The sequence below is a fragment of the Canariomyces notabilis genome (genome assembly GCF_033297395.1).
Source record: "Canariomyces notabilis strain CBS 508.74 unplaced genomic scaffold N656scaffold_18, whole genome shotgun sequence".
Taxonomy (NCBI): domain Eukaryota; kingdom Fungi; phylum Ascomycota; class Sordariomycetes; order Sordariales; family Chaetomiaceae; genus Canariomyces; species Canariomyces notabilis.
In genome coordinates, this window is record NW_027041840.1 from 128,776 (window position 1) to 154,431 (window position 25,656).

General features: G+C 54.7%; 5 protein-coding genes across 5 annotated transcripts; 1 reads left to right on the plus strand and 4 right to left on the minus strand.

Annotated features, from left to right (window-relative positions):
- Positions 1–12: 12 nt before the first annotated feature.
- Positions 13–12,437, minus strand: N656DRAFT_846672 (uncharacterized protein). Its single transcript, XM_064819239.1, has 3 exons — positions 11,991–12,437; positions 1,018–11,906; positions 13–961 (listed from the first exon to the last, which is right to left on the minus strand). The coding sequence occupies exons 1-3, from the start codon at positions 12,043–12,045 to the stop codon at positions 275–277; spliced, it is 11,631 nt and encodes a 3,876-aa protein (XP_064668209.1). The 5' UTR covers positions 12,046–12,437; the 3' UTR covers positions 13–274.
- A 916-nt stretch (positions 12,438–13,353) lies between these two features.
- Positions 13,354–14,135, minus strand: N656DRAFT_790897 (lytic polysaccharide monooxygenase; the record flags this gene model as incomplete). The annotated part of the gene is made up of 2 exons (XM_064816922.1): positions 13,354–13,373; positions 13,451–14,135. 2 exons carry the CDS (start codon positions 14,133–14,135, stop codon positions 13,354–13,356), a joined length of 705 nt encoding a protein of 234 aa, XP_064668210.1.
- A 2,018-nt stretch (positions 14,136–16,153) lies between these two features.
- N656DRAFT_799775 (uncharacterized protein) lies at positions 16,154–16,977 on the minus strand (the record flags this gene model as incomplete). The annotated part of the gene is made up of 5 exons (XM_064817919.1): positions 16,154–16,179; positions 16,260–16,327; positions 16,384–16,760; positions 16,836–16,843; positions 16,914–16,977. The coding sequence occupies 5 exons, from the start codon at positions 16,975–16,977 to the stop codon at positions 16,154–16,156; spliced, it is 543 nt and encodes a 180-aa protein (XP_064668211.1).
- A 1,000-nt stretch (positions 16,978–17,977) lies between these two features.
- Positions 17,978–19,126, plus strand: N656DRAFT_756858 (UPF0029-domain-containing protein; the record flags this gene model as incomplete). Its single annotated transcript, XM_064813131.1, has 2 exons — positions 17,978–18,562; positions 18,602–19,126. Exons 1-2 carry the CDS (start codon positions 18,212–18,214, stop codon positions 19,124–19,126), a joined length of 876 nt encoding a protein of 291 aa, XP_064668212.1. The 5' UTR covers positions 17,978–18,211.
- Positions 19,127–19,409: 283 nt separating this feature from the next.
- Positions 19,410–25,484, minus strand: N656DRAFT_713284 (uncharacterized protein; the record flags this gene model as incomplete). The annotated part of the gene is made up of 2 exons (XM_064811882.1): positions 19,410–20,780; positions 23,718–25,484. 2 exons carry the CDS (start codon positions 25,482–25,484, stop codon positions 19,410–19,412), a joined length of 3,138 nt encoding a protein of 1,045 aa, XP_064668213.1.
- Positions 25,485–25,656: the final 172 nt, after the last annotated feature.

Here is a 25,656-nt window from a genome sequence, read left to right on the forward strand (position 1 = left end):
CAAGTACTTTTTGATAGCAAAATAAACAATGTTGGATGGCTTAGCTGGACTAAAATAATGACCTTAGACAGCAGAAGGCTAAAAACAACCGCCCATCGCCATTCCCACCGACACCCCCTGACCTAAAATCAGATCCCCTTAGACTCCGATTCCAGATAGCGCCCGCCTCCGCTTTTTCCATCCACCCCGTCCAGATCCCGCAAAGCAAGCAGACCACAAAATACATTATCGTATAACCCCACCCCCATCATTACCAAACCCTCCCCAAGCCCGCTCACAGATAGGGCATCCACAACGCGTCACACAACGCCAAGTTCATGGGATTGACGGCCTTAGCAATCAAATCAATGACAGTCTGGTGCGCGGGAAGATTGCCGGCGGGCGCCTGGGCGAGGGAGACGGCCTTCTTGACAATCATCTCGCTGTTGGCCTGCACCGTCTCGCGCAGCTGGTTCTCGGTCAGGTTCATGGACCGGTGGCTGCTGGTGAACCAGTACATCATCTCGTCGCGGACAAAGAGCGTCAGCGCGTGCTCGAGCTGGAACTCGGGCTCCGTCAGGCACCGCGCGATGGCCATGACCGAGCAGGCAAAGATACCCTCGGTCGCGAGCGGGCCCATGAGCGCCTGGAGGTTGGGCGTGAGCCGGAATGGCACCGGCTCCTGGTTGTGGAAGTATGGCCGGTTGGCCGCCATGAACGAGATCAGCTCAGAACCCCAGATGTTGCCCGACCCCCGCGCGATGTGCATCTTGTGCGGGTACCGCTTGTCAATGTGTAGAATGTACGTCATGAACGTGAGCGCCGCGAGTTGGTACGAAAAGCGCCGCCGGAAGAGCCAGAAGTCGGCAAAGTCGGGGAAGGCACCTTGGAAGTACTCCAGCGCGATCGTGTGGTCCACGTACTTTTCCTGTATCGCCCGCAATACCTCCAGCCGCGCCGTGACGGCGTGCTCCGCTGGTTTCTTTGTACCATGTCAGCCCTTGAACCTCGGTGTGCCACTCCAACCGACAAACTTACCGGTCCCTTAGTATCCACCAGCCCCCTCAGCTTCTCCATCGTAAACAGCACCGGCTCATCCTTGGACATCCCAATCCGCCGGCAGTGGTCCTCGTAGACGCCCTGGAGCGTGATGTACGACGTATCCTCTTGCACAATCCTAAAGTGAGGAGCGAGGGGGACCATGAGCGGCAAAGTGAATTGCAGATCCCGCCGTCGGCTCTCCTTCTTGCTGGCCAGCGTTTGGTTGAGTTGCCGGAATAGCTGCAGGATCCGCTCCTCGCGCCGGCAATGCCGCGCTGCGGGATGCTGCACCGCAAAGGCGTGGACGCTGCCGTCGTGGCCGCGAATCTTGAGCCGTCGATGCGAAGCCCCAATCGTCCGTACGAGGTCAACATCAGGCAGGAACCGTTCTATGCGAATGAAATCCTGGTTCTTATCCTTGTGCTGCAGATATTGCCCGGGAATCTCGACGTCGTCGAACTTCTGGTACCGGAATTCGCTGAGATGGGGCGAGTAGTGCGCAAAGCTTTCCAGTGGCACCGGAGACGTTCTACGGTCCAGCTTCTCTTCGAACTTGTCGCGCCATTTACGAAGCTTGTGGATGTACTCGAACATCGTCGGTTTGACTTTGACAAAGTCGGCTTCGAACGTACCCCGAATGTGACTCGGCAGGATTGTCTCGGCGAACCGCGTAATGTTGTTCTCGGTAGCCGAAGGAAGCTTGACGTCCTTCGCGTACGATGTCGGCATGCGGCTGACGTAGGCAAGCCCGTCGTTAAGGAGCGCCACAATCAGCCTGTAAGCGTCCTCGTCAGGCGGACATTTGAAATGCTTCTGGATCTGGTCCACCATGGTCTCCATCGAGAGCGCAAGGAGTGGGAAGGCAGTCTTAAGAACACTCATGATCTCCTCGGTCAGCTCCCATGGTGGTTTCTTCTGCGCACCTCCCTGCTGGTCGCTCGCTGCTGTACCATTTGGTGCAGGCGTAGAGGATTGCGCAGCGGGCGCATTGGTGTCGTTGTTTTCTGCTTTCGGTTCCTGTTTGACTTGTCCGGGCGCCTCTCCGTTTGCTGTCGGAGGTCGGGAATCAGCCTTTGGCGCTACGACACCATCCTTCTTCATCAACTGCGGAGAGCCATTCGGTTTGTTGGCGGCGCTCTGACCTCGCTGTCTGGCCCGGTCCTTGACCTCTTGGTTCTTCTTGATCATGAGCATGTCTTCCCGGTTGGTCCTGAGCTGGAAATACAGAGCCTGCGGGTACGTCTTTGCAATCTTGAGCAGGATGTTTTGCACCCTCGGTGCCTCCTTGTATCCAAGTCCAACAAGGAGCTGCGGAATGAACGTGATCCACCACCAAACAAAGATCTCCCCCTTGAAGTCATCAAACCCGGCGGCAATCGTACCATTGGCATCGTCGAGGCTCAGCAGCCACAGGATCCGCGCGATGAGCTTCCTCGACTTGTGATTCTTGTAGCTGGAAGCAGCCTGAAGATAGCTGGTGAGCGCCTGCTTGGCCGCACTCAGATCTGTCGGATTCTCCTTGAATTTTCTGTCGTTGAAATAGCCCCACTCAGCCCATGCTTTTGCCGCTGTGATGTCAAAATACAGCGCGGTACCATAGGCTCCATCGGCATCATCCTTTTGGCCCAGCTTCTCCAAGAACATGCCCTTAAGCGTGTAAAACTCGGCTTTCTGTGGCGCACTGAAATAGTTGAGGTTCGTGTTGTTGATGACGTCGAGTCCGCTCGTCAGCTCTTCCGGGCTCTGTTTCTGGAAGTGACACTTGGCCTGCTCTCTCAGCTTCAAGAAAGCCTCCTGAATCTCGATATTAGGGAGAGTATAGATGCGGCTCAATTGATTGATGCAAACGTCCGGGAGGTTGTGCTTTCTGGCGACATGAGCGAAGCGGTTGATGATCCAGGCCGTCTCGTGGTGGCCGCGGTATGCAAACGAGACGCCCCCAGCATTCTGGGTCTGCGGAGGGAGGAGGTTAAGGTAGGTCGCATTGATGAGGCCAAAGATGTGCTGTCTCCACGTCACCAGATCCTGCCATGAGACGATATCGTCCCAGGTGTTGGGAAGTCTGTCTCGCCACGTTCCGAGCAGCAATTTGAGCTCTCCGGATTTCACGTCGAGGTTATTCTGGTTCGTGCCCGCCAGGCTTTGGCAGATGACACTTGCATCGTGCAGCTCGACAAGCTGCTGGAAGTTTTGCAGAACCGGGATGTGAGCGGCAGTGAGCCGCTTGGGCAGCTGATGCCACTTCCTAATCGACAACTGAATCGCTTCGTCCACTACCCGATTGAAATCCTGCATACTCTCCTGCTTGTTGTGTAGCTTCAGAAGAGACATGAAGGCTTGGAAGAATGATCGCCTCGGCGTGGGTGCGTCCATGACGCCCTTGATTAGCGTATCCAGCTGATCTCGGTTCTCTTGGGTCTGCCAGTACTCGGTATTCCGCCACGCGCACTCCAAGAGAAGGTCTTGGAAGTTCTCGTGCTTAGCAAAATCCTGCAGGACCTCCCACTGTTGGAGCTTCTGTGCGCAGAGCACCCAGTGGTCCTCCCAGAGCATGTACTCCGACTCGGAGAACGGAATGACGCCAGTGCGAGCTTTGATCTGGGCCGCTTCGTACATGCGCTGGGCCTTCTCCCACATGCCATGCTGCTCATACGACAAAGCCGCGTTCGTCTCAACGAACTGGCAGCGACGGCGCCATGTTCCATAAAACAAGTCATCCTCGCCAAGGGATGCGTAAAGATCCACCAAAGCGTCGAGGTTGCTTTCCCTAACAGCTGCGGAATCAATTTCCGGCTTGATAGCCGCCTTCTCCAACTGACAGAGGGCGGTATACCAGGCGTTATACGTCTTGGCTTCGAATTTGAGCACATGCGGCGGGATTTTGCAGTGCGGCCAGGTCTTGACAGCACCGGTCATCAGCGATTGGACAACGTTCGGCCGCTTGTCCATCTGTCGCGAGTGGTAGTCCCTGGTAAGGAGCGTCACCATTCCGCGCTCCAGATCCGGCCTGTCTTCCTTGGCTGTAGCGGACCAGAACATCGGGAAAAGCGCAACCCAAAGTTCACTGGCGAAATTGGAGTCGATGTGCTGCAACTGAGTCAGGGGTTCCAGAACATCGCGCACTCGGACATCGCCAAGCTCGGCCACAAAGCGACGGTGGTTCGCCATGAACAAATCAAACTTGTCATCGCTCATATTTTCCGGCTCGCGGGTATCCTTCGCATAAGTCCCAAAGAGTTGAGAAAGCGGCAGGGTGCTGAAGTCTTCCTGGTGGAGCTGGATCACGGGACTCATATCCACGCCGCCCAGGAGGAGCTGGGATGCTTGGGCAAGCCAGAATGAGTCTGCCAGAGTATCCCAGTTTTGTGACAGGATGACATAGGCCAACCGGGCGCTCGCCGTCTTGGACAAGCATTTGTCGAAGATGGTCATGAACTTGTTGCGCATCTCAACGTCTTGCGCTCTGGTGCCAATGAGGAAAGCGTGCTCCATCCGGACCGTCAGCTCTGTCCTCGTAATCTTTGGGTCCTCATAGATGCGGATGACGAGGTCGAGGAACTTCATCAGCATCGTCGGATCCTGACGGTGCTCAAACGAGATCATCTTGTGCAAAACCGCCGTCTTTTCCTTGAGCGTTGGCCAGGTGCCTTCGGAGCGGAACACCCAGCCTTCGACCATCTCGAGGATCTTCTCGCAGAGTGGCACATGCAGCGACTTTTCCACGATAGTGGCCAAGACACTGAGAAAGGGCCTTCTGTTGTCACCCAATATCTCCACACGCATTGCTGTGACCTCGATGGCTTTGAGGATCAACTTCGTTTGAATCTCGAGATCATAGGCATTCATCTCGGTAGGCGCATTAGGATCCTGCTGTGGACGGATGCCACTGGCCTGGTGCGCCAGCGCCGCGTAATGGGAGACATGATCCCGGGCAAGCTTTGACTGCAGCGACTTCATGATGGCGGGTATGTGCTGGTCAATGGCCGAAGGCTTGCGCTGACCCAATGACCACAGGATGTTGATACCAGATACGTAGTTTGACGCAGCCATGCTTTCGGTGGCAATACCTGAGAGGAAGGTAACAATCTCGGAAGTTTGCGCCTCGGTTTCACCTTCAGCATCCGCATCTTCCATCGGTGTATCCTCTGGAACCGCATCCAGGATGCGTTTGACAATTGCCTTGATCTCCAGGTCGCCGTCATACTTCTTGTCGGCCAGGTGCAAACAGTCCTGAATTTCCGGATTCTCGGACTTCAGACACTTCTCTAGGATCTTTTGAATCTGACCCATGTTCTTGACGATCCAGTCGTCGGATTTGAAGTTGAGAATGATCCGAACCACTTGCAGAGTGTTGACAATGTTGGTGATGAACTTATCATCGTATTTCTCCGAGTCCGTTGGATCAGCCGCCAGGAGCGTCGCAGACTTTTCGCTGGCCAAGACTACGTCCGTGACGTTCGGGAACAGATCCACCTCCAGATCAGCCCAGTACTGAGGTTGGAGCAGGTTATACAACAAAGTCATTGCCTTCTTGCAGAGATCCGTCGTTGGCGATGGTGGGACTGCCATGCCGGCCAGAGAAGCAACTTCGCGAGCCTTGGTGGACGGGAGTGGGTATCGCTCGTTGAGTTGCGCGATAAACTCTACGAGATACTTGATCATCTTCTGGCGGCTCATGGCTGGAATCTGGTACTCCATCTTCCCAGACGAACGCTGGGCCGAAGGTGACGAGCCTTGCAGCTCGTCCAGCTTCCTCTTTTTGGCGTTTGGTGACTCGGAAGGCTCGCGAACCGGTTCAACCTGCTTCCCTTCAACGCGCCGCTGTTCCCACTGCCAGATCAGCCACATCATATTAAGGGCCAGCTTCTTGTTTTCATTCGAGGGGTTGGGAGGGGGTGCGACTTTGCGGAGGCATTGGATCATCAGCATCGCGTATTTGTCCCGGGAATCGTAGAACAAATCGGGATGCCGCACGAGAAACTGGAAGATGCACGTCATCTGCTGGGGATTCTGGCTTTCCTCGGCCAGGACCCGGCGCGGACCCATCGCCCATCCCGGGATTGAGCGGTCGCCTGCGTTGGAATTGCGATCACCAGGAAGACCGGCGCAGCGCTTTGGCAGAACCGGAGCCATGAGCTCAAGGGCCTGGGTGACGAGAGCTCGGCCTTCATTCTGGTTTGTCCTGAGGAGTGAGAAGTAGATTTGCGCGGCGATCTTGGCTGGCGTTTCGTAGTGGGCGATGAAGTATCCTATCACCACGTACGCAGCGTGTTTGTTGATGACATCGTCCAGGCGAATGTAGGACCAGCCAAACTTGATGAAATCCTTACGAGTGTCTTGCAAGATGGCGTGATGATACTTGACAAGCATAGCCGAGAGCTGGAGGATCTCCAGGCGCGTGTGGTCTATGTGCCGCTGCAAGAGATCCTCGTGCGGGTCAGGCAGGTTGACCTTCCAGATTTTGCTGTTGATCGACTCAATGACTGCCTTGTCGAGTAATCGCTGGCCCTTGCTTGGTTCGCCGCGATTCCAGTGTCGCATCACATCCATCGCGACGATTGGATTCACCAGGTTGTGCAGCAGATAGCACTTTGTCCGCTGTGAAGCACTTTTCCCAGCATAAATCTCAAGACACCGGAGGATGACGGTCCTCCAAAACTCGATGGAGTCGCTGCAGATGATGTGCTTGTAGATGTGAGAGAGCAGGGTTTGCGTCTCGCGGAACTCGTCCGCTGCAATAGACTCGATCAGATTAAAAAGTGGCTCCAAATCCTTTGGATGCCTCTCTAGAGCCTTGGTTAAGATGGCCATGAGTTGCTCGGAAGCCTGGTCGGCCGGAAGACGGAGAGCTGGCCGTAAGGTATATGCCTTCAAGTTGAGTTCGAGCTCCTTGCCGACTTGCTTCAACCACTCGATATGCTCCTTATTATCCAACCAAGACAGCGTGTTTGGAAACTGGCAGAGCGCGTCGAGCATGTTGATGGTATTGACCATCGCAGGGAACTTGTTCTCCTTTTCCTGAGCAATGATGTTATTGCATGTCTTAATGATGAACTCGACATTCGCTGCGCCGTAGTCTCGGAGCACCTGGCTGTCCGGGTGGCGCAGCACCTGGGACAGGAACCGGCCGTATCTTAAATCCTCGAGCTTGCCCAATGTGAAAGCCCAGACGTCGGATGGATACTTGTTGAGATACTTGTATAGAGGCACGCGGAACGGGCTGTGTTGAGTCCGCCGCAACTTCTCCTCCAAGTCCAAAACGTTATCAATGACCCGTTCTTTGAACTGCTTGGCGGCTTCGGGCAGAAGGTGGAAGATGTCAAACACGGCGGCGATCACCTTCGTCGAGTTGTGCTGCTCGAAAAAGGTAAACGAAATCTGCTGTAGAAAACCAGGTTCCGCGATCTGCTTGACATGATCGAGGAGGCGCGACCCTATTTCCACCTTAAAGTAGGTGGTCAGGAGCTTCAGGAGTCGCCCTAGGCTTTCGAGGCTGTGGACGGTCAGGCGCTTCACGTCCTGCAGGCTCTGCAGCACAGGACGGAGGCCATTTTGCAGTAAGTCTTTTGGAAGCTTGTTGGTATACTGCAGGACCGCTTTCAGTGCATCGTTGGCTGCCTCGATTATTGTCGGAGACTCAGAGTATAGCAGGTTGAAGAAGACGGACACGACTCTGGCTCTCGTGGCGCCGTTACCAAATTCATCAAAGCCCATCGCGGTGCTCAGTATCTTTATGCAGGACACGCGAAGGTTGACGATGAAATGATGGGTTCTGAACTCTAGCGTCTTGCCAGCGAGCGATTCGTCGCTTGCATCGGCCAGAGCCAGCGACTCCATAAGCAGCCGGTCCAGGTTCTCGTCGAAAGCCACAAAATCGCGCTTCAGCGACATGTAATACGTCACGGCGTCGATGAACCCAATCTGGATGGGGAAAGGCAGAGCTCGTAGTGGCTTAGCGTAGATGGGCTGGAGCAGGTGCTTCCGATGGGGTTCAAGCAGTTCCCATACGTCGGCGCCCGCTGCCTTGCTAATGAGCTCAAGCGACCGCCTTGCGGTGTCACGGACATGACGGTTCATGTGCGAGAGCTCCCCATTGAGCATCATGACAATCTGAGCAAGCCGCGAGTGCTTGGGTTGCAATTGCGCCGGTTGCGGGGGCTGCGGCTGTGCCGGAGGCGGAGCAGGCAAGCAGTCGGCCTTCTTGATGTTTTTGGTAACCCGCGTCAGGAGTAGCTCGAGGGTGACCTGTGCCGATCTCCTGGTCTTCTCCGGAAGATCTTGGGGCATGTCCTTGATGACATACATTAGAGCGCGGACAAAATCGATCTGCTTTGTCCCAACCCAGAGGTCTCCAAGATCGACGTAAGTAAGGAGAGCCTTGATGCCCAGAGCTCCGCCTGCCTTGGTGAACCACTCCTCCCCGTAGCAGCCGTGGCAAAACGTGGACGCCAGGCTATTGAAGAACGTCAAGCGAGCGACATGTGCCGGCGACCCAAAGATGATCACTGCCGAGTTGTACATCTCTTTGATCAGGCGCTCGGCAGCGTCACGGATCTCTGGGTTTTCAGAAGCAAGGGACTCCATGATAGCATCCGATAAGACTCTATTATCAAGAAAGAGCGGCCCTTCGCCCGACTTCGGGTCGAATGGACTAAACGTCCGCTTCATGTCTACTAGCGCCCGCCCGACCTCAATGATGGTGAAGTGACGAGCCAAATTCAGGAGGAGCGCATCAACCTCGGCCCTGAAATCGGGGATCGAGTGAGCAAACATGAGAGCCTTGATTAAGCGCTTGAGCAGGTTTTCCTCGTCATCTTTTTTGGCCGTGGACCGTTCCCTATCGGACATTTCGAACGCGGGGAGGTCAATATCTTTATTGCGTGCGATTAGGTCCTGAACCTGAAGGCGAACGAGCCGCGGGAGGTCATCTGGCAGGGTGTCGTAGCCTACCCTCAACTTGACCTGAGCGATAATGAGATTTAAGGCCTGCCTCTTGTAGTAAGGGTCGTATTGCTTTGAAGGCGGCGGTGTCCCACCCTTGATGGGTTTCGGTACTTCCATCAATTTCTGAATGGCTAGATCGACACCCAGATGCGCCGGGAATGCCCTGTCATGCTTGGATCCGATGAGCCGCACGTCGAAACTCGACCGGTCATCGACATATTGTTGGAATGTGACCGGGAGAGCGTCCGTCATGAACTTTCGGTTCCGACCGCCAAGCTTTCCAAGAATCCGGAGAGTAGTGTGGGCATGGAAGTGACTATATGGGTGAGGCCGGAGGTGGTCAAAGAGGGCTGTCATCAGCTCGTCGATGACGGGCGCCATGATGGGGTCCAAGTAGTCAGCAGTGAGATTATCGACGCACAGCTCGAGCGTTCGAAGTCCCTGGCCAACCAATTCCGTGCCTGCACGCAACGCAACGACCAGCGGACGCATGAGAAAGCTGAGGTGGGGCAAGAGATTGCTGAGACGAGCCGGTACGGTGAGGCAAAGTTCAACGTAAAGGTCTCGCTCAGCGGGCTTGCGAGCGGCCAGGAGCAGATTGTTCAGGACGTCAAGGAGCATCTCTAGAAGAGGTAGAATCTGCTTGTAGAGGTGCTCAAACTTGCCGCCCCCGATGCTTCTGAACAAGGATCTGAGCAAGAGGAAGTAGTTCATCGGCTCGTCCGCCTTGGTTGACAGCTCGATTGACTTTGTGACGATGTCAACAACATGCGGCAGAAGCACTTGCTCGTTCTGGGACGCAAACAGCGTAACGGCCATGAAAGCCAGTTTGAAGAGGCGAAGCAGAATGGACGACTTCTTGATGTCTGCGGAGCCAACATCCTCGATCCGCTCCATCAAGAAGCGCAGAAGCATGCCGCAGAAGCTGGGTGAGGTAGCCTCGCTGGCCAAAAAGAACTGGGGTATATGGAGAAGGGCCGTATGCTCATGAATCATTTCGTAAAGTCGTGGGATCTCCTGCTGAAACACCTCGTGAAAAGTGGCAGGGTCAATGCAATGGAATACTGTGGCGAATGTCTCGAGCAGCTCTTTCTCCTCCTTGCTGCTCGAAATCATATAGAAGTTTGCCATGTACTCAACTGTGGAGGTGTAGGGTGATTCGGATGCCGGCTTCTCAATCTCGTAGTACCTGAACACGTAGGCGCCCTCGCGGAAAAGTTTGGTAATCACCTTGACTTCCTCGGCCGTGAAGCCATAGGCAACGTCGGTCCAGTGCGCTGGCGCACCGGTCAAATCAACCGCACCTGGCTGATTGCAGCTTTTCAGCTGATAAAAGGTATTCTTAAGCCCGTTCATGAGATTTCTGAAGAGAAACTTGTTATCCACTACCGGATCGGTAAGCCTGTCCCGGGGATTAGACACTTTGATGGGCATGGCGTTGAAGATATCAACCTCATCCCATTCAGGGGGGTGCTCCTTGTCGGCGAGGTACGTCTCCTTCTCGTTCGCCTGCTGGGCGTATTGCCTAGAGAGCTTGACCGCGTTGGGATATTGCCTGTTCATGGCAGCAAATTTGTCGCCGATGGCGTTGAGGATCATGATGAGATAATGCCGGGCGTCAACCTTGTTCGGCAGACGAGCGATACACTCGGCCATGTTAAGTAGGAGCTTTGCGCTCATGGTCTGGAAGCTGGTCCCGGGGAGATTGTCTTGGAGATTCCGGGTGTATACCTCAACCGTTTTGCGGATCTGCTCGGGGGTGAGACTGTCACGAACGTGGTGGATGAGATCGGCCAGCATGCTGTATGCCAGTGGCCGCATCGTCTCATGGACGGTTAAACCGTCCCCGACCAGGGTTCTCTCGTCCAAGAGCTCGTCAATCTTGGATAGGAAAATCTTTCGGAAGTTGAAATTGATGATGTGGCGAATCGCAACCAGCAATTCTTTCCTCGCCCCGGACTTCTCCCGCGGGCAATCCTTGAGAAGCCGGACGATGATATCGGGTAGAGCGGGCAGGAAATCTGAGAGCTGCTTTGCGTATTGTCTCAACAGATAGGCTAAAAAGCTCATGACCTTCACCTGGGCAGTGATGAAGTCCCCAAAACCCACCCGATTCTTGATGTTCGGGCTGACTCCGGTGTGGATCGTTTTACGAGCCGCTGCGTCCCTGTGCGCCTGGTCCTGGGCCTTGGCCTGGCATAACAGAGCCGATTTGATCAAAGGCACGAATGCCTTGACGTTCTGAGAGACGGTCGACCGGTAGACTTGGAATATTGATACCACAATGATGGGGCACTCGGCAAGGACCTTGAAGGACTGCGTACCCTTGAGCAAAGGGCGGCCCGACTGCTGGTTGCTGTCGGTATTGAAGTCGGGGGCTCCCGTGGCAACTGGCGACCCCGGCCTTGGTGACTGCTGGTGCGGCAAGAAGGTGGTCTGCGTGCTGCCGGGCGTAGTTGGCGCTCCCGGTGCTCCTGGGGGACCGGCTGATGATGTATTGTCCAGCTGCTCCCGGACAACTCTGTCCAACTGCTCGAAGAGTTCCTGAATCAACGACAAGAATGTCTGGACCTTGGACCCTAAAACCTTGTGCTGGTGGCGCATGATGTCGGAGATGATCTTGACGCAGAGCACCGCATTGTCCTCATTGTCGGTTCGGACGAGGTTCATGAGGAGATCGACCGTCTCCTCGGCGTACGGCTCGAAGGGTTCCGGGGGGGACGGTGCTGTGGGCAGCCGGTGGAAGATTTCGAGCACGCAGTTGCGCAGCTTCTGCATGTTCGCCTGGTCGGGCGAGGTGGTCTGGAGAACGCATGGCTGGCGGAGGATATTGATGAAGACGGGCATTAATCGCTTGAGGAAGATTGGATAGCCGGGGCCAGCGGTGTAGTGGTCGAGACTGTCGCGCAGCATCGAGGCCGCCTCGACCTTGACCCGCAACTCTGTGAGGGGAGACGACGGTTAGCAAATACCGAGAGACGGCGCATGGTGAGGTGATTTGGGAGCGACGCGAAATCAATCCATACCTATCTCAGACACACTCAACTTCCTCACGACATCCTCGATGAGGCTGCTCGCCATGGCTGCGGCATTCACCCGAGAGGGGGGGTAGGGTGACACCTTAGGTCACCTCTGCCTATGCCAGCGAAGTAATAGGCAGCGAAATCGGGTCACGACACGGTTGGGCTGTAGTTGGGTTAAATGTTGGTCGGCGGTTTCCAAGTTCGGCGGGCAGCCACTATCGCATAGTGTTGTAGGTAGTGTTCGCACCTCTACGGCTCCATAAGTTCAGGTCGATGGACGACAATAGTCGGCAGAAAAAAAATGCAGCCGCTCAACCGGTTTGTGCACCTTTCTGGGTATATAGTGTACTTGGGGCAGTTTAGTTGCCTACAACCGGTTGTGGAGGGGAAGAAGAGGCAGAAAGCTAACGAGGCATCGTTGATGGAAAGCATGCACAAGGCTGAGTTCTGCGCTCCACGCTGCGCGTGTAAACCGAAAAAATCCCAGGCCGCGCCGAAGCTGGGGCATGCTCCCGCGAAATCAAACTGCGCTAGGCGCGCAACATCATTGTTCCGGCGCATCAAGTCCCCACTCTCCCGCATTGTGGTTTCTAATTGGCTGCCATACTTGATCTTATCGGTACGTACTTCCCCGAATTTCGTGCCTGATGGGCGCACCCCTCCCCCAGCTTTATCTTATCGCCAACGTCCAGTTTGCCTCTTCAAACCGAAACGGGAGAATTTGCTCTTGTGCTGTCATGTCTTTGGTGCTTTGAGATTGAGATACTGGACATCTAACCCTTGAAGAGGCAAGAATAGTGTTCATGAATGCTTACCAGAGCAACTAACAAGATACACAATGCTCATGTAAAGGATTGACTGTCATCAACCATCAACCTTCAACCACTCCAGCCTCTTCCGGACACTCGAAGGAACGCCGCGAGCACCCATCGGGCTGATCCCAAGGATCTGCTCTCCAAAAGAGAAAAGGACCGTACAGGTTGAAATGAACTATCCAACGCTGAAAACCTCATGCACCCATCAAATCTAACGGCTTTGGGAATGTTCACCCGACCGCCGCCCATATTTATGTGGAACTGACCAGGACCCGTCAAAGAACGCCCGATATGCAATGCCCAATATGCAGATTTTGGAAACCCGACCTCGCGGAATGGGAAAAGAAGGGAGACAGAGACCAACGACCATACTTGTTGCGCAATGATCCCATCATTCCCCGTGCTGTCCACCATCCTTTTCTTCCTCTTCCTCATCGGTGTCTGACCAGTCAAGTTGATGCCAGAGGGCTTATGTCTTGCCGGACTTCTTGATGCTCTGGGCGCCCGAGTTCTTGCCCTTGGCGACCTCCTTGTTGGCCTCCTTGGAAGCACTATGGGTGGTGCTCTGGACCTTGTCGGAGACGTAGTTGCCGGCGTTCTTGATGACGTCCATCGGACGGCGACCGCGGATAGCAGGGGCAGTCCTACCGCCGCAATTGCCAGTAGGCGAGCCGAGGGCCGCACCAGAGTTGGTCTCGACCGAGGAGCCAGGGTTCGGGAACTTGATATCGACACCTTCCTTTGTCGTGCAGTCCGTGCCGGCAATGTTGGCGACCATCATATCCGGCAGGCCGGCCAGCGCTGCTTCACTGCCCTCGCTGCCAACGATGTCGATGGGCGAGCAGTTCATGTACATCTCGCGGTTGCCAACCTTGTTGAACCACGTCCACGCGAGAGTGGCATTGCCACTGGGGATGTCCTGGGGAATCGCGAACTCGTACTTGTCCGGTGCCTCCATGGTGGGATCATTGCCCAGGTTCCCGGCCGTGTTACGAGCCGGGCAGCCGCCTTGGATCGAGTGGATGACCTTCCACTTGCTCTGTTTGGTGGGCGGGTTGTCGTAGGTGATGGAGACCTGGCAGGAGCCGCCGCCGTGGGTGGCCGAGCCGGTGAAGGAGAGAGTCTGCTTGGACCCCTTCTCCATGGGTGTCGCAGTTCCGGCATACTGAGCCCCCGCCCCGGCCTTGCACGGGAAGTCGCTGCCGCTGGGGTCGAGCGGGGATGAATTGGCCTGAGGGCTTGTGTAAGGCGTCGGGGTCCGCATGATCATATGGCCCTGGGCAACCATAACAAGGCCGCTCGCGGCAATGAGAGACTTGGTGGTGAAATACATCTTGATTGTAATGAAGGAAAGTGCAAGACTCGTTCGATACCGAGAAGTCAGAAGCAAGAAAGCTTCAAAATTCAGGTGCAACAAGAAAGGAAGGGATATTGCACCAGGCAATACACAAGTCTCTAAGGAAGGACTGAAGTGGTTGAGGAGTGAGTGCGAGAATGAAAGGAGATTCCCAGCCATGAAGACGGACTCGACTTCCATCTTTATATCCCCATCAGAGGCGAGAGGACGGCGAGTCCACTGCGAACCACAGGGACGCGTCTGGGATTTTGATACTGGGTGGAGGTGTGCTACACAGCGGCCGTCTACTTGGACGGACAGTTCCCGTTGAACTTGGTCGGTGATCCATGGCAATCCTTGGCCGAAGATCGATGGCCCACGATGATTGTGTGGCTACATCTAGATGAATGCACTGGGAACAACCTCTCCTGCGAGTGGGTTGAGGCCTTGGGGGCTATTCATCGGCTAGAGACAAGGGTACTGCCGCCAGCCCTGTTTCCAACCGCAACAACTAGACCCTCTCTCGGAGGGTCAGCTCAACTCTGAGCTCCAAGGCCGGAAAGGCGGGGAGCCAGGTTGACAGAGCAGTTCATGCTGCATGGCAGATCCTGTAAGGGAGAGTTGGGACGTTTCTTGCGCCACTGCTTGCGTTGCCGAAGCCCGTGGCCGGCCCGCAGAAGAAACTTTTGCCCGGGGGCCCTCCTTGTCCGAAACCGTTAGGTTTCCACCGGGAGGTCGACGGATCGGCGAAAACTGGCCGACGCGGGGCCGCAGTTGCACAATCCCTTTTGCGACCAGTCCCGGTGGCCAATCTCCCACTTTGGGGATTGTTGAGCCTTGTACTGTAGCTCTCATGTTCCCTGAGTAAGATAGAATTGAATAGCCGCTTCATCAATTTGGTATTTTGCATAAGCAAACGGTTCGCGCAAAGTGCTTCGCACCCAACACGCAGAGCATCATTACAGTCGGTATGTAGCGGCCCTGAGCGGCCCTTCCCCTGAAGATGTTCGCAGGTGGCGCTTTCATGAGTGGACCGTGCCACAGATTCGAGGTGGCTCGAGGGTGGGTCTCGCTAACTCTGTCAAGCCAGTGCCAAGGTGTGGCTTAACGTGTGGGCCTCGACTTGTGTGACATGCAGGTCGCGAATCGCAAACCGCGTTTCTGGAGCTCGACATGTGGCCTGCCTGCCGCCTGCGGCCATATGACCCTAGTTCCAGGAACGACGACAAAAGGACAACAATCTCAATCCATTGTTGAGACGAATCTGTGCCTGGATTAATTCGATTTCCCAGATGCGTCATCCGCCAAGCAGACTGCAGTACTGGTACTTGTGACATTGATACATCAGCAAAGAATCCAGAAGTGGCCAAGTGGGACGCTGGTGTTGCCACTGCCTCCGTGACTGGGGACCTTTCAACAGATTTACGTACCGATCATGAATCATGGCCAGCTTGTTGATGCGATGCGGATTAGAGTCGCCGACGATGAAGGCAGTCTAAACCACTCAACGCCGGTTTACTGGCAATCTTGCCACATGGTGAGACAAGTCCTGCAAGGTGCGTCCTACCATCGTGATACTGTACTACTTGAATCAGGGGTTCTAGGCAGTACAATCCTGGATGCGTTCCATCAACGCGTTCCTGGAGTAAATGTGCTCCTAGTGGTAGTTTAAAGTTGTGCAATTCTCCTTTCCAGTTGATGTTTCACGAAGAACCAAAAATCTAGTAACGTTACTCTATCTCAGCTAAAGGCGATGGTTCATCTCATACACTGCCAGAACTTGAATCCTTAAATCCTCAACCGAGCCACCCACCTACCTTGCCTGTCTCTGTGATTGCTAAAGGTGGAGTATCAAGACAACTAAGGTACCCTCCAAGGAGTACTAGGAGCACCTAATATTGATACCACTGGACATCAGGCTAGATAGCAACATAAGGGAGACTACCTACCTACGGAAGACGACCATCCCAGGCTAACAGCATAGCATTCAAGTTGAGCTGCTTTCAGCTCTTGACTTACTCGGCCACTTTTGCTGGGTCGTCTAAAGGTATCACAAGAAATCGAACATTAGCGGCTGCCTCAAGCTGGGAAGGAACGGACATCCATGATCCGGGCACTCACAATCTCCCCAATCGTGGCCTGCTCGAGTCCAATATCTCAACTTCTCCCTGCGAAACTCTTCTAGGTCCCTAAGTCGGCACGTTAGAAAGCTATCATTAGTCTTTGCGGCTACGGATGCACACACCACTCAACAGGCTCAAGGTCATCCTTGTGTAGGAAGACATAGACCTCAGCCGTCTTTTCTTCGTGGTACCCCTGAGAGCCACTGGCGCCCTCTGCGATACCAACATCCTTGAGGACCTTCACTGTTACCTTGCGGCGTTCATACTGGCCACCCTCAAAGTAGTCCAGCTTCTCCATATTCGCCTTGGTGAGTCCCGTCACAAACGATCCAAAGACCTCGCCGCCCTCTTCCTCAGTGATTCCCGGATAGTCTGCATACTTGACGCGGTGTCGCCGATAACCGGGAAGAATAGCTGCGTTGAAGGTGTGCAGAGCCGCGATCTCCTTTGGGACTTCCTGCGATCCGTAGCAGACTGAGTAAAAGACTTGGGGAACCATCTACTTATTGAGAGTAGGTCAGGTCTGCAAGCAACTACTAGTATTGGTGTTGACTGTCTTATCGGGTCCTCATACCAGTGTGCCTAGGGCATTGAGCTTAGTCAGTAACAACGTCTTGATTCATACGAGACGTGAAAAGAGAGATAGGCCCACCATAGAAAAAAGCGCAATGGGTGCCATCATCGCTCGGCACCGAGCTATCATGATGGGCAGCCATCACTGCGGCAGACGTGGTTGAAGGACAGCCGAGAGCTGATGTGTTGCCCTTGCACTGCGAAAACGAATTGAAGTTGAGCGTGTGGATGGGATGATGTGTTGGACCACTACACTCATCGCCGATGCATTAACTGAGATATCGATCCATGACCGTCAGATCCTTATATAGAGGCAGGACTGTATGCTTTTGCTAATGCTGTGACGAGATCAATCAATGTCGCCTTTATCATGCACGCAGCTATGTAGTTTGATGGGGTCAGGAGAAAGGGAAGCAGGCGGGTTTGCCAAGCGGCCGGGGTGGATCGGAGGCAGGCAGACCCGCAGTTCCAGTGTTGGAGAGACTTCAAAGACGCGGCCTTAGTGTCCTGTTGGCCATGGGTTCAAGATGCATAGAGTCAAAGAGCATTGCTTTGAGAGGCTTTTGGAGCTTACCGTTCCTATGAGTAACCTAAGGTTAAAGTATACCTACTACTAATAACGTATGCACCTTACCTTATCCAAGATTCCAGTTTCCTCTAGAGACTCAAAACCTGTTGTCCTCAACTGGGCTTTCATGTATCACTGTTAAAGAAGCTGTTAGTAATCCCTCTGGAGTGAGTTGGAATGAGTCTGGCAAGATTCTAATGTCATAGTTGGGAGGTTATTCAAGGAGGATGCAGTTGACTGACAAGACACAATGCCATTCATCTGACCGGACCTAATGAGATGATGCTCGAATCGGTTGGGCCAAAATCCCAAGGAGTACCTCCACGTTCTAATCCCTAAAATAAGACAGATTGGACGCGACCTTTGCTCTTCTTTGAATGAAATAAACAGAAAAGGAAAACAAAAGTCAACCAAATCGGAACAATGCTGTGGTCTTACCTGTAGGTACTGTAGTTTGACACAGTGGTAAACGGCGGCATTTTATTGCTTGACCCGCATTGCAGAGACGGGACCCGATTCCGGGGCGGGAATCCAACCCCCACCCTTTTCAACCCCAATCCACTCCATGCAGGTGCCACCATCTTGACTCCTGACTTCTGCAGAGCACATAAACGCAGATTATGTACATGAGATCTCATCATGTACATACGCGGCTTCAGTCAATGCCTCGTTTAACTTTAACCTAGCTTGGAATTCTCACTAATTGTCGTCTTTCTCTGAGCAACAAAGACAGCTTTCAATTCATAGTTTTAGCCCTTCAGGCCCCCGGAGTGACATGACAGACTGGCAAAAACAGCCCGTGAGAAACCATGTCGGAAGCCTTCGTTGACGAAATCGAAGCCATAAACTCCATCTACGGCGACAACACGCTCGTACACTCTCCGCAAGACCATGATGCCACCATCTACATCCTTACCCTCCCAGGTGGCACGAGCGCCTCTCTGCGGCTGCAGTTCCCGCCGACGTACCCGGACGTGCCCCCGGCCGTTCTCGGCACGCACAGCTCCGGCTCGGCGGGGAAGCGCGGCGCCGCGGCCCGGGACCTGGCCCTTTTCCGGGATGCCGTGAGCCAAATCTACGAACCGGGCCAAGTGTGTCTGTTCGACGCCATCGAGAAGGTTCAAGAGCTGCTCGTCGCCGCCGGCGAGGAAGGACACGATGTGCCTGTGCCTCCGGAAGTAGTAGAAGTGGACGACGAGGATGTGGGAGGGAATGGAGATAAGCTGGGCGATCCCGAGTCTGCTACTGCTACTGCTGCTACTGTGCCTGCTAGAACGGAACAAAGCGGCGCCGGCTGTCCCACCACAACTCCCCCATGGATCCTGTCCGACCCCTTGACCGAGCTGAAATCAACCTTCATTGCCCGCTGCGCACCCGTGACGTCCCCCGTCCAAGCCGCGTCCTTTGTGCAGCACCTCTTGGCGTCCGACAAGCGGGTGCGCGCGGCTACGCACAACATCACGGCGTGGCGCATCCGGGGACCGAATGGGACGAGCTTCCAGGACTGCGACGACGACGGGGAGACGGCAGCCGGCGGACGGCTGTTGCATCTAATGCAGCTCATGGACCTTTGGGACACCATGGTCGTCGTCACGCGGTGGTATGGCGGGCAAAAACTGGGTCCCCGAAGGTTTGCCCTGATCAACCAGGTTGCGAGGGACGCCTTTGTCAAAGCTGGGCTGGTTGCCGAGGCTGGCGGCGGGAAGAAGAAAGGGGGAAGGTGATGCTGACTCCCAAGGCCGAAGAATTCGAGCTGCTCAAGCAACCTCTGGGGGACTAGGAGGAGAGGAGACTTGGGTTGTTATTGCACCTCAGCACGATAAGGATGGCGGACTATCATGGAACCTGGCTTCCAGGCGCTCACTCGTCTGACTACACCTTTTGTCCTACATAAACGCCGTCTTGCATTCTCCATGCCTCTGGGACAATTACTCGACTGCACCCGAAATTCCACAGGCGCTTTTCGAGCCCCAAGCCACAATCCAACTCTCTTCACCCTTCTCACCTTCACTGGGTTTCCTCCTCCTGCTCATCCCTCGTCAGCAGTGGCCGGAGAACATCCAACGCCATAACCGACTCCTCCGACGAGAGAATCACGGCGCCCGCCCTTGCAGTCGACAGGTACGACAGCTCGGCGCTCTGCTCCATGCGCATGTCCTTAACCAACCGTCCCGCCACGCCAGACACTATCCCCGTCGCCTCAAACGGCAGGTCCGCCAGATCCAGGAAAATGGGCACCAGCGCCCCTTCGGTCGGTCCCACCACCGAATCCCCAAACATGCCCAGCAGCTCCCGATCCATCAAGAGGGAAGGCGGATCCTCCTGAGCCAGCGTGATGCTCAGGAACCTCGGCTGGGACACCAGCGCCGAGACCACGCTCGTGTAGAGCTTCGTGTCGACCGTGTCAACCCAGCACATGATTGCCATGCTGCTCCCCGCAGCTCCTCCCGCGCCTCCTCCGCTCGGGGCTCCCCCCTTTCCGTTGCTCCCATGCCGCGAGCGCCGCCCGTCCGAGTACGAAGCGCCCCTCATCACCGCCGACCTCTCCCGGCCCGAGCACTGCACCAACCGCAGCCCTTCCTCGACGTAGGGCACGACGCCCCTCTTCTTGAGCAGCTCAAACGTGCGCTCCTGCAACTCACTCACGCTCGAAGGTGGGCCCCCGTCCAGCCCTTGGCCTCCTTGGCATTGCGCTTGCCCTTCGGAGACAAGCGACACCTTCCTCCCACCCGGCCCGCCCGCGCTCACACCCGCACTGTCACCGCCCCCCTCATAACCACCACCTATTTCACGACGACCTTCTTCTCCATGCTCAAAAACAAAGCCGCCCGCAAGCAGCGTCTTGACAACAACCTGCCGGTCCTTGGTCGGCACGAGGATGAAGTCGGAATAATATGTCGTGATGAAGAAGATGGGTATGTTGGCGAGCGCCAGCGGCGACGTCAGGTCGGCCACGCGCGACCCGGCGTCCATCCCCGCCGACGTGACACATAGCGCCGAATACGTGTCCTTGGATATCGAGACGCCCGCTGCTGCTGCTGCTTCTGTTTCTTTGTTGGATAGGAAGGGGAGTAAGGGGGCCAGGGTCTTGCTAGTAGTGGTAGGGGCGGCGGCTCTGTCGGCAAAGAGCTTGCTTGCCCAGCTCGTGGGGCAGACTATGGAGCATTCTATTGGAGTGACCGAGATGTTGATGAAAGGATGGTGGTCGTGCGAATGGTGGTGGCTGCCATTGGTTGGTGAGGATTGAGAGGATGAGGATGGTGAATGGTTAAGAAGATGGTTTGGAGTCTGGCTTTCTGGAAGGAGGACCTTGAGGATGGGCTGGAGGAGGCTGCCGTAGAGATGGAGGGGGATGTGAATTAAGCTGAGGCTCGTGTCCTATTGGTTCGAAATGAATCAGAAGCTGTGGCTGGAGAAGATAAAGCTGGAAGCTTTGATGATGGAGAGGCATACAGCGTAAACGAAGAGGTCACAGGATATCACCTGGTGACTCACGCTTCATGAGATACAGGGGCCAAACTTACCAGGAAAGACACTTGTGCGTTCATTATGATTCCCGGCATGGGAGGATTGGCCCCTTAACGGCAAACTCCACGAACCACTGGCTTTTTGGCCACGGAGAGGGGCTGGTATGTGTCGTTGGCGATAGTGCGGATCGCACTCTAGCGGCAGTGCTATGTTGGTTGGGGGTGGGGTTGAACTAAGATAGCGTCTGTCTGATGTGCAAGGACTGACGTCGTTGCCCCTAGGGCTTTGTTCATTGAGGACGAGAGAAGATAAGTCGTCCAGGGAGGCAAACTATACCATAGATAGCCGTATGAGAGAAGCATGGAGGAGAAAGAAATTTGTTTAGAAGACAAAAAGCGTAAGGTAGTGAAGCAGGGTTATGACGGCGCCGGCAACCCTGACGATCTTCCACTTAGTTAGACGGAGATGGCTCCGCTTAACACGCTACTAGCCCACCGACATAGGAAGCTATGATACCCCTGTTGCTATTGACAGAGAAGGGCACGTCGGTTGTATATGCATATGCATGCGTCACTCCTTCAGAGGTGAGGTGACTCAGAATATGAATAGTAATAAATGAAGAGACTGCATCAGACTCTCAACCCAATTGCAAGATGCTCTGACGGGCATTCACACCAGGTATGGCTTCGCAAACAGAACCTGAAGCCACTTGGAACACGTTCCTTATTTTCTGTGGTGTGGGTGGTGCCTGCAACCGCTGCGAGGATGCCAATGCTGCAGGGCCGAAGCGTGGCTGTTGCGCCTTCGGAAGCACAGCCGGAGTCGGGAAGGTTCTCAGTGGACGCAGTTCGTCCTAAGGAGCCATATGGCATGCAGAGCACGCAACTGTTGAGACTGTGTTGCAGATCGCCGTGGTAAAACAAGTAGGTAATAAGGCAGGCAAGAGATAAGAGAGGAGCCTGAATGGAGTCAGGAGTTGCTCCATAGATAAAGCACACTTGCTTTGAGAGAGACTGGATGGCTGTTAGGTAGTTATATAGTAATCGAAAGCCCAGCTCTTACACCAGAGCTTGACCCACAATAAGCTGACATAGGGGTAGGTGGAAAGGTCTTTTGCTGCGACTAGAGAAGTGTCTTCGACTCCTCGTTGGTGCTAAGGATATAGACCTAGTGCCATAGTACGTGTATAGGAAGGTAACCTGAGAGGCAATGGTAATATCAACGCAGGCCATTAACGTGGGGGCTCAAGATGGACGACGGTGATGCATTGCTTGGGTTGTCTGCCGGCAGCTTCTTTGGGCAGTCGCAAGCAGGGTTCGGGTGCTACTAAGTAGTAGTGTAGACGCATGGCCCATGGAGGGGCTCCAAAATGCCTGCCAGAATGGGCCTGCAGCGAGCCTGAGAAAAGCGCTGAGGACCTATTGACTCTGATGCAAGATAAGGTGCCTGAAAAAAGGCTTCCTTACGCACAGTAACGTAGGTATTCAAAAGTCCCAAGCACCAGACTACCGGGGATCGGTAGGAGTTGGCAAGTCCCCTTGCCCCGCATCTGTGATTCCACAACCCCTCCTCGCAACACTCTAGCAGGGGGGTCTCTGAAGTTTGGACAACACCTTGGAAACAAAAAAATAGGCACCGCAAAACAGATGTAAGCCAGGAAAGCATCAACAGCACACTCAAAAGAGCTGCAAGTTAGATGCCAAGATATGTTCCGAATAGCTATTCAATCTCCATTTATAGTACTATCTAATTCTAAGCAATCATTGAAGATCTGGGGAATTGGATTCACCCATTTATTGGAGTTTTCCTGACTTACATCTGTTTTGCGGTGCCTATTTTTTTGTGTCCAGGGTGGACAACAAAATCGAGACACAACCCTACCTCAGTAAGGTATGACGTTGGTTACTTCCAAAAGAGAACGGCATTGGGTGGGGGTAAATGGATTGTGAACACACCGTGAAGACACCGGCCTCGTAACGATCCTGGGCAAGCACGGGATGCACGGGAAGGGCCACATACTGTGGGACGACGACCTTGGAAAACAGCATGGTACCCATGCTGATTGTCCACTCGTCTCTCGAGACACTGCTCCCTCGACGGCAACAAGAGCCTGGAGGGTGGCTCTTCTACCGCTGCCACACAGCTGTTCCCTCACCAGGTTCATCTGAGGCTCGGCCTTTCCCAATCAGTCGTTTCCGCGGCTTGGGGAGGGGCCAAAGGCTCGGCGACAGGTGGGGCGTCAAGAAGGGCGGCATGAGTGAGAGCACACTGTCGACCATTCTCATATAGAAACTCCAATAGATGCCCACTACCATAATCATCACCACAAAACTGAAGTCCTGAACGGATCCTAGCGGGACGGGTTGGGGTATCAAACGCAACTCATATCGTACCTAGGCTGTCGCGCGTACGGATCCGTCAACATGGGGTTGGCGCCACAGAACGACCGGTATTGCCATCAGATGGTAGTGGAATTGCAGGGTCATGTATTAGTGGACGCATGACGAGGGAGACAGCGGATCGGAGTGAGTGACCCTTGCGCCATTCTGACGAACGAGGAGGATTGCTTGCTGCGCTTGTGAATCTGACAGGTCATGACCTACTGGGCTACGGTTGTCAGGGTCCGCAGAACCATCATGGCGACGCAGTTTCTCGGCCCGAGGCCCCCAGCTTCAAGAGCCCGGATGCAGGCTGGCGCGCTGCTGTGGAAGCTGCGCCTGCCCATCGTCCCTTGCACACAAGGCAGGAAACGAAACCTCCGCTCCCGATGCCTGCCTGTCACCCGTGACGACGAGTGTACATTCCGACAGCATTAATTCCCACGCTGCCTTATCTCTTGATGCCGACAACAACCAGATTCCGGGGGCTTTCGCGGTAGTCGAAAACAGTCTCGACCCAGCAGTCGCGAACAATATCCGAATGCTCACGGAGGAACAGCCAGCGGTCCGTCACGATCAAGGATTCCACCACGGATGCACTGAAGGCCATCAAGCTCCAGACGGCGCTGAGCTCTCTCTTCCGATATCGGAAGCTCTCCTCGTACCGTGCTATCTCCTCATCCGTGATATTACCCATCTTTTCCCTGACCGTTTGGCTGTACTGGCTGAAATCCGAGTTGGTTGTCAATTTCGTTATCGCTCCCCGCACGTAGGCATTGAACGATGTATAGCAGTGCTTGCGCAGCGATCCGATGATGACGGGATTGGTGCTCGTGTTGAATGGGGTGTCAGCACCCGTCTCTTGACCGTGGTAGACTCTCGAGATGACCCCCTTGTCTAGGAATATTTTTTGGAGGACAGCGCGGTAAAAGTGTCGTGTAAAGAATGCATCGCTCTCCTCGTCGGTCCAGTTTCCAGGCGCCTGGCATGCCATCATGCGGGCTGTTATATTGAGTCGAATGCCCTCTTCATTGTACGTCGAGAGCCGCTCGCTCATTGGAAACCCTTGGGGATCCCGCCGCTCTGACTCGCGCACCACCCGCGCATTGATGGGTCGAAGGCTTGGTCGAGCGAAAGGGGGTTTGAACGTCGGAGGGCCTAGCTTCTCAGTAAGAAGGTTGTAGCAGCAACCCACAATGGCCACGGCATGGATGCATGGATTCAAGATCATGGAACGGATGCCATAATGCGACAGGTTGCCACATGAATGGATTGACACCGCCATCATACGAAGATCTTTCCCAAGAACTCCATCCTCATGGCTGCGCAACTGCGCAAGAACGCCCGTCAGGTCGGCATGCTCCAAGCGGCCGACAACGTACTCGATGGAGCCCTTTCCTTCCTCGACAGTGTATGTAGCCTGGAGCTCCTTTCTAGACCTGAGATCAATAGTGGCAATCTCCTCGTCTGTCATTCCCAGTTCTTTCGCGGCGCGCTTCAAGGCTTCCTCGTCGTTGTGTTGCGAGGGGTCTACAGCCTCGAGAACACGATGGTAGAGCTTCTTGTTGCGCACCCGCTTCTCCCTCTCGGCTAGCCCAGAGAGAATATCGAGATCCTTGGCGCCTGCCATGTTGGCCTCCTTGCTCTCCACAGCAACGATATGCTTATTGTAGGGCGGGCTAGCAAGAGTTCTCCCCAGATAGTTTTGGCCGCTCCCAAAATCTACAAAGTGAGTGAAACCCTTGCCGGAAACACGGGCAACATCCTCGGAGAGTCTGTCGATGTAGCCGGCAAAGTGGGTGACCTCGTGAACCTTCTTAGTCTTCATCCCAAGTGCCACTGACCTGGGGAGAACGGGGAGTTTCGGCCTGCTTGGGCGGAAAGATCGTTGAAGAGAGAACCTCCTGATGTCCTTGACATATTCCAACAGTGTCTCGGGAGGGGCGCCCGGGCCATTGCTTGGGGCGACGGAAGACAGGTCATCGCGCATCAAAAAGTCCAGGAGAGCCATTGGCTCGGTCTGCAAGAGATAGTGCTGCCATTCCTTGGGCACAGCAGAGACAAACAGACCCGGATCTGTGGTGAAGAAATCTAGGATGTGGACGCCGCCGCAGAGAAAACGAAAAAGGTCCGAGTTCGCAGCAAAGTGCAACAGGCTCTCCACATACTCGTCTGCCGAAGAAAACTCGTCTGCGTATGGAAGCGGCCTTTCCGGCCTCGTTTCAAAGTCCTTCATGATCTGATATCGACATGGTGCAGGGTGTTGTCAGGTTGGGCGGTTGGTAGTTATTTGGGTGGAAGTGCGTTTGGTTGGCTCTCGTTATGCACCAGGTGTGGTCACCTGTCAGCGCCCGGCGGCTCCTGTCAAGCTCCTGTGCAGCAAACGATTCCGGATTTTCATCGGCAGC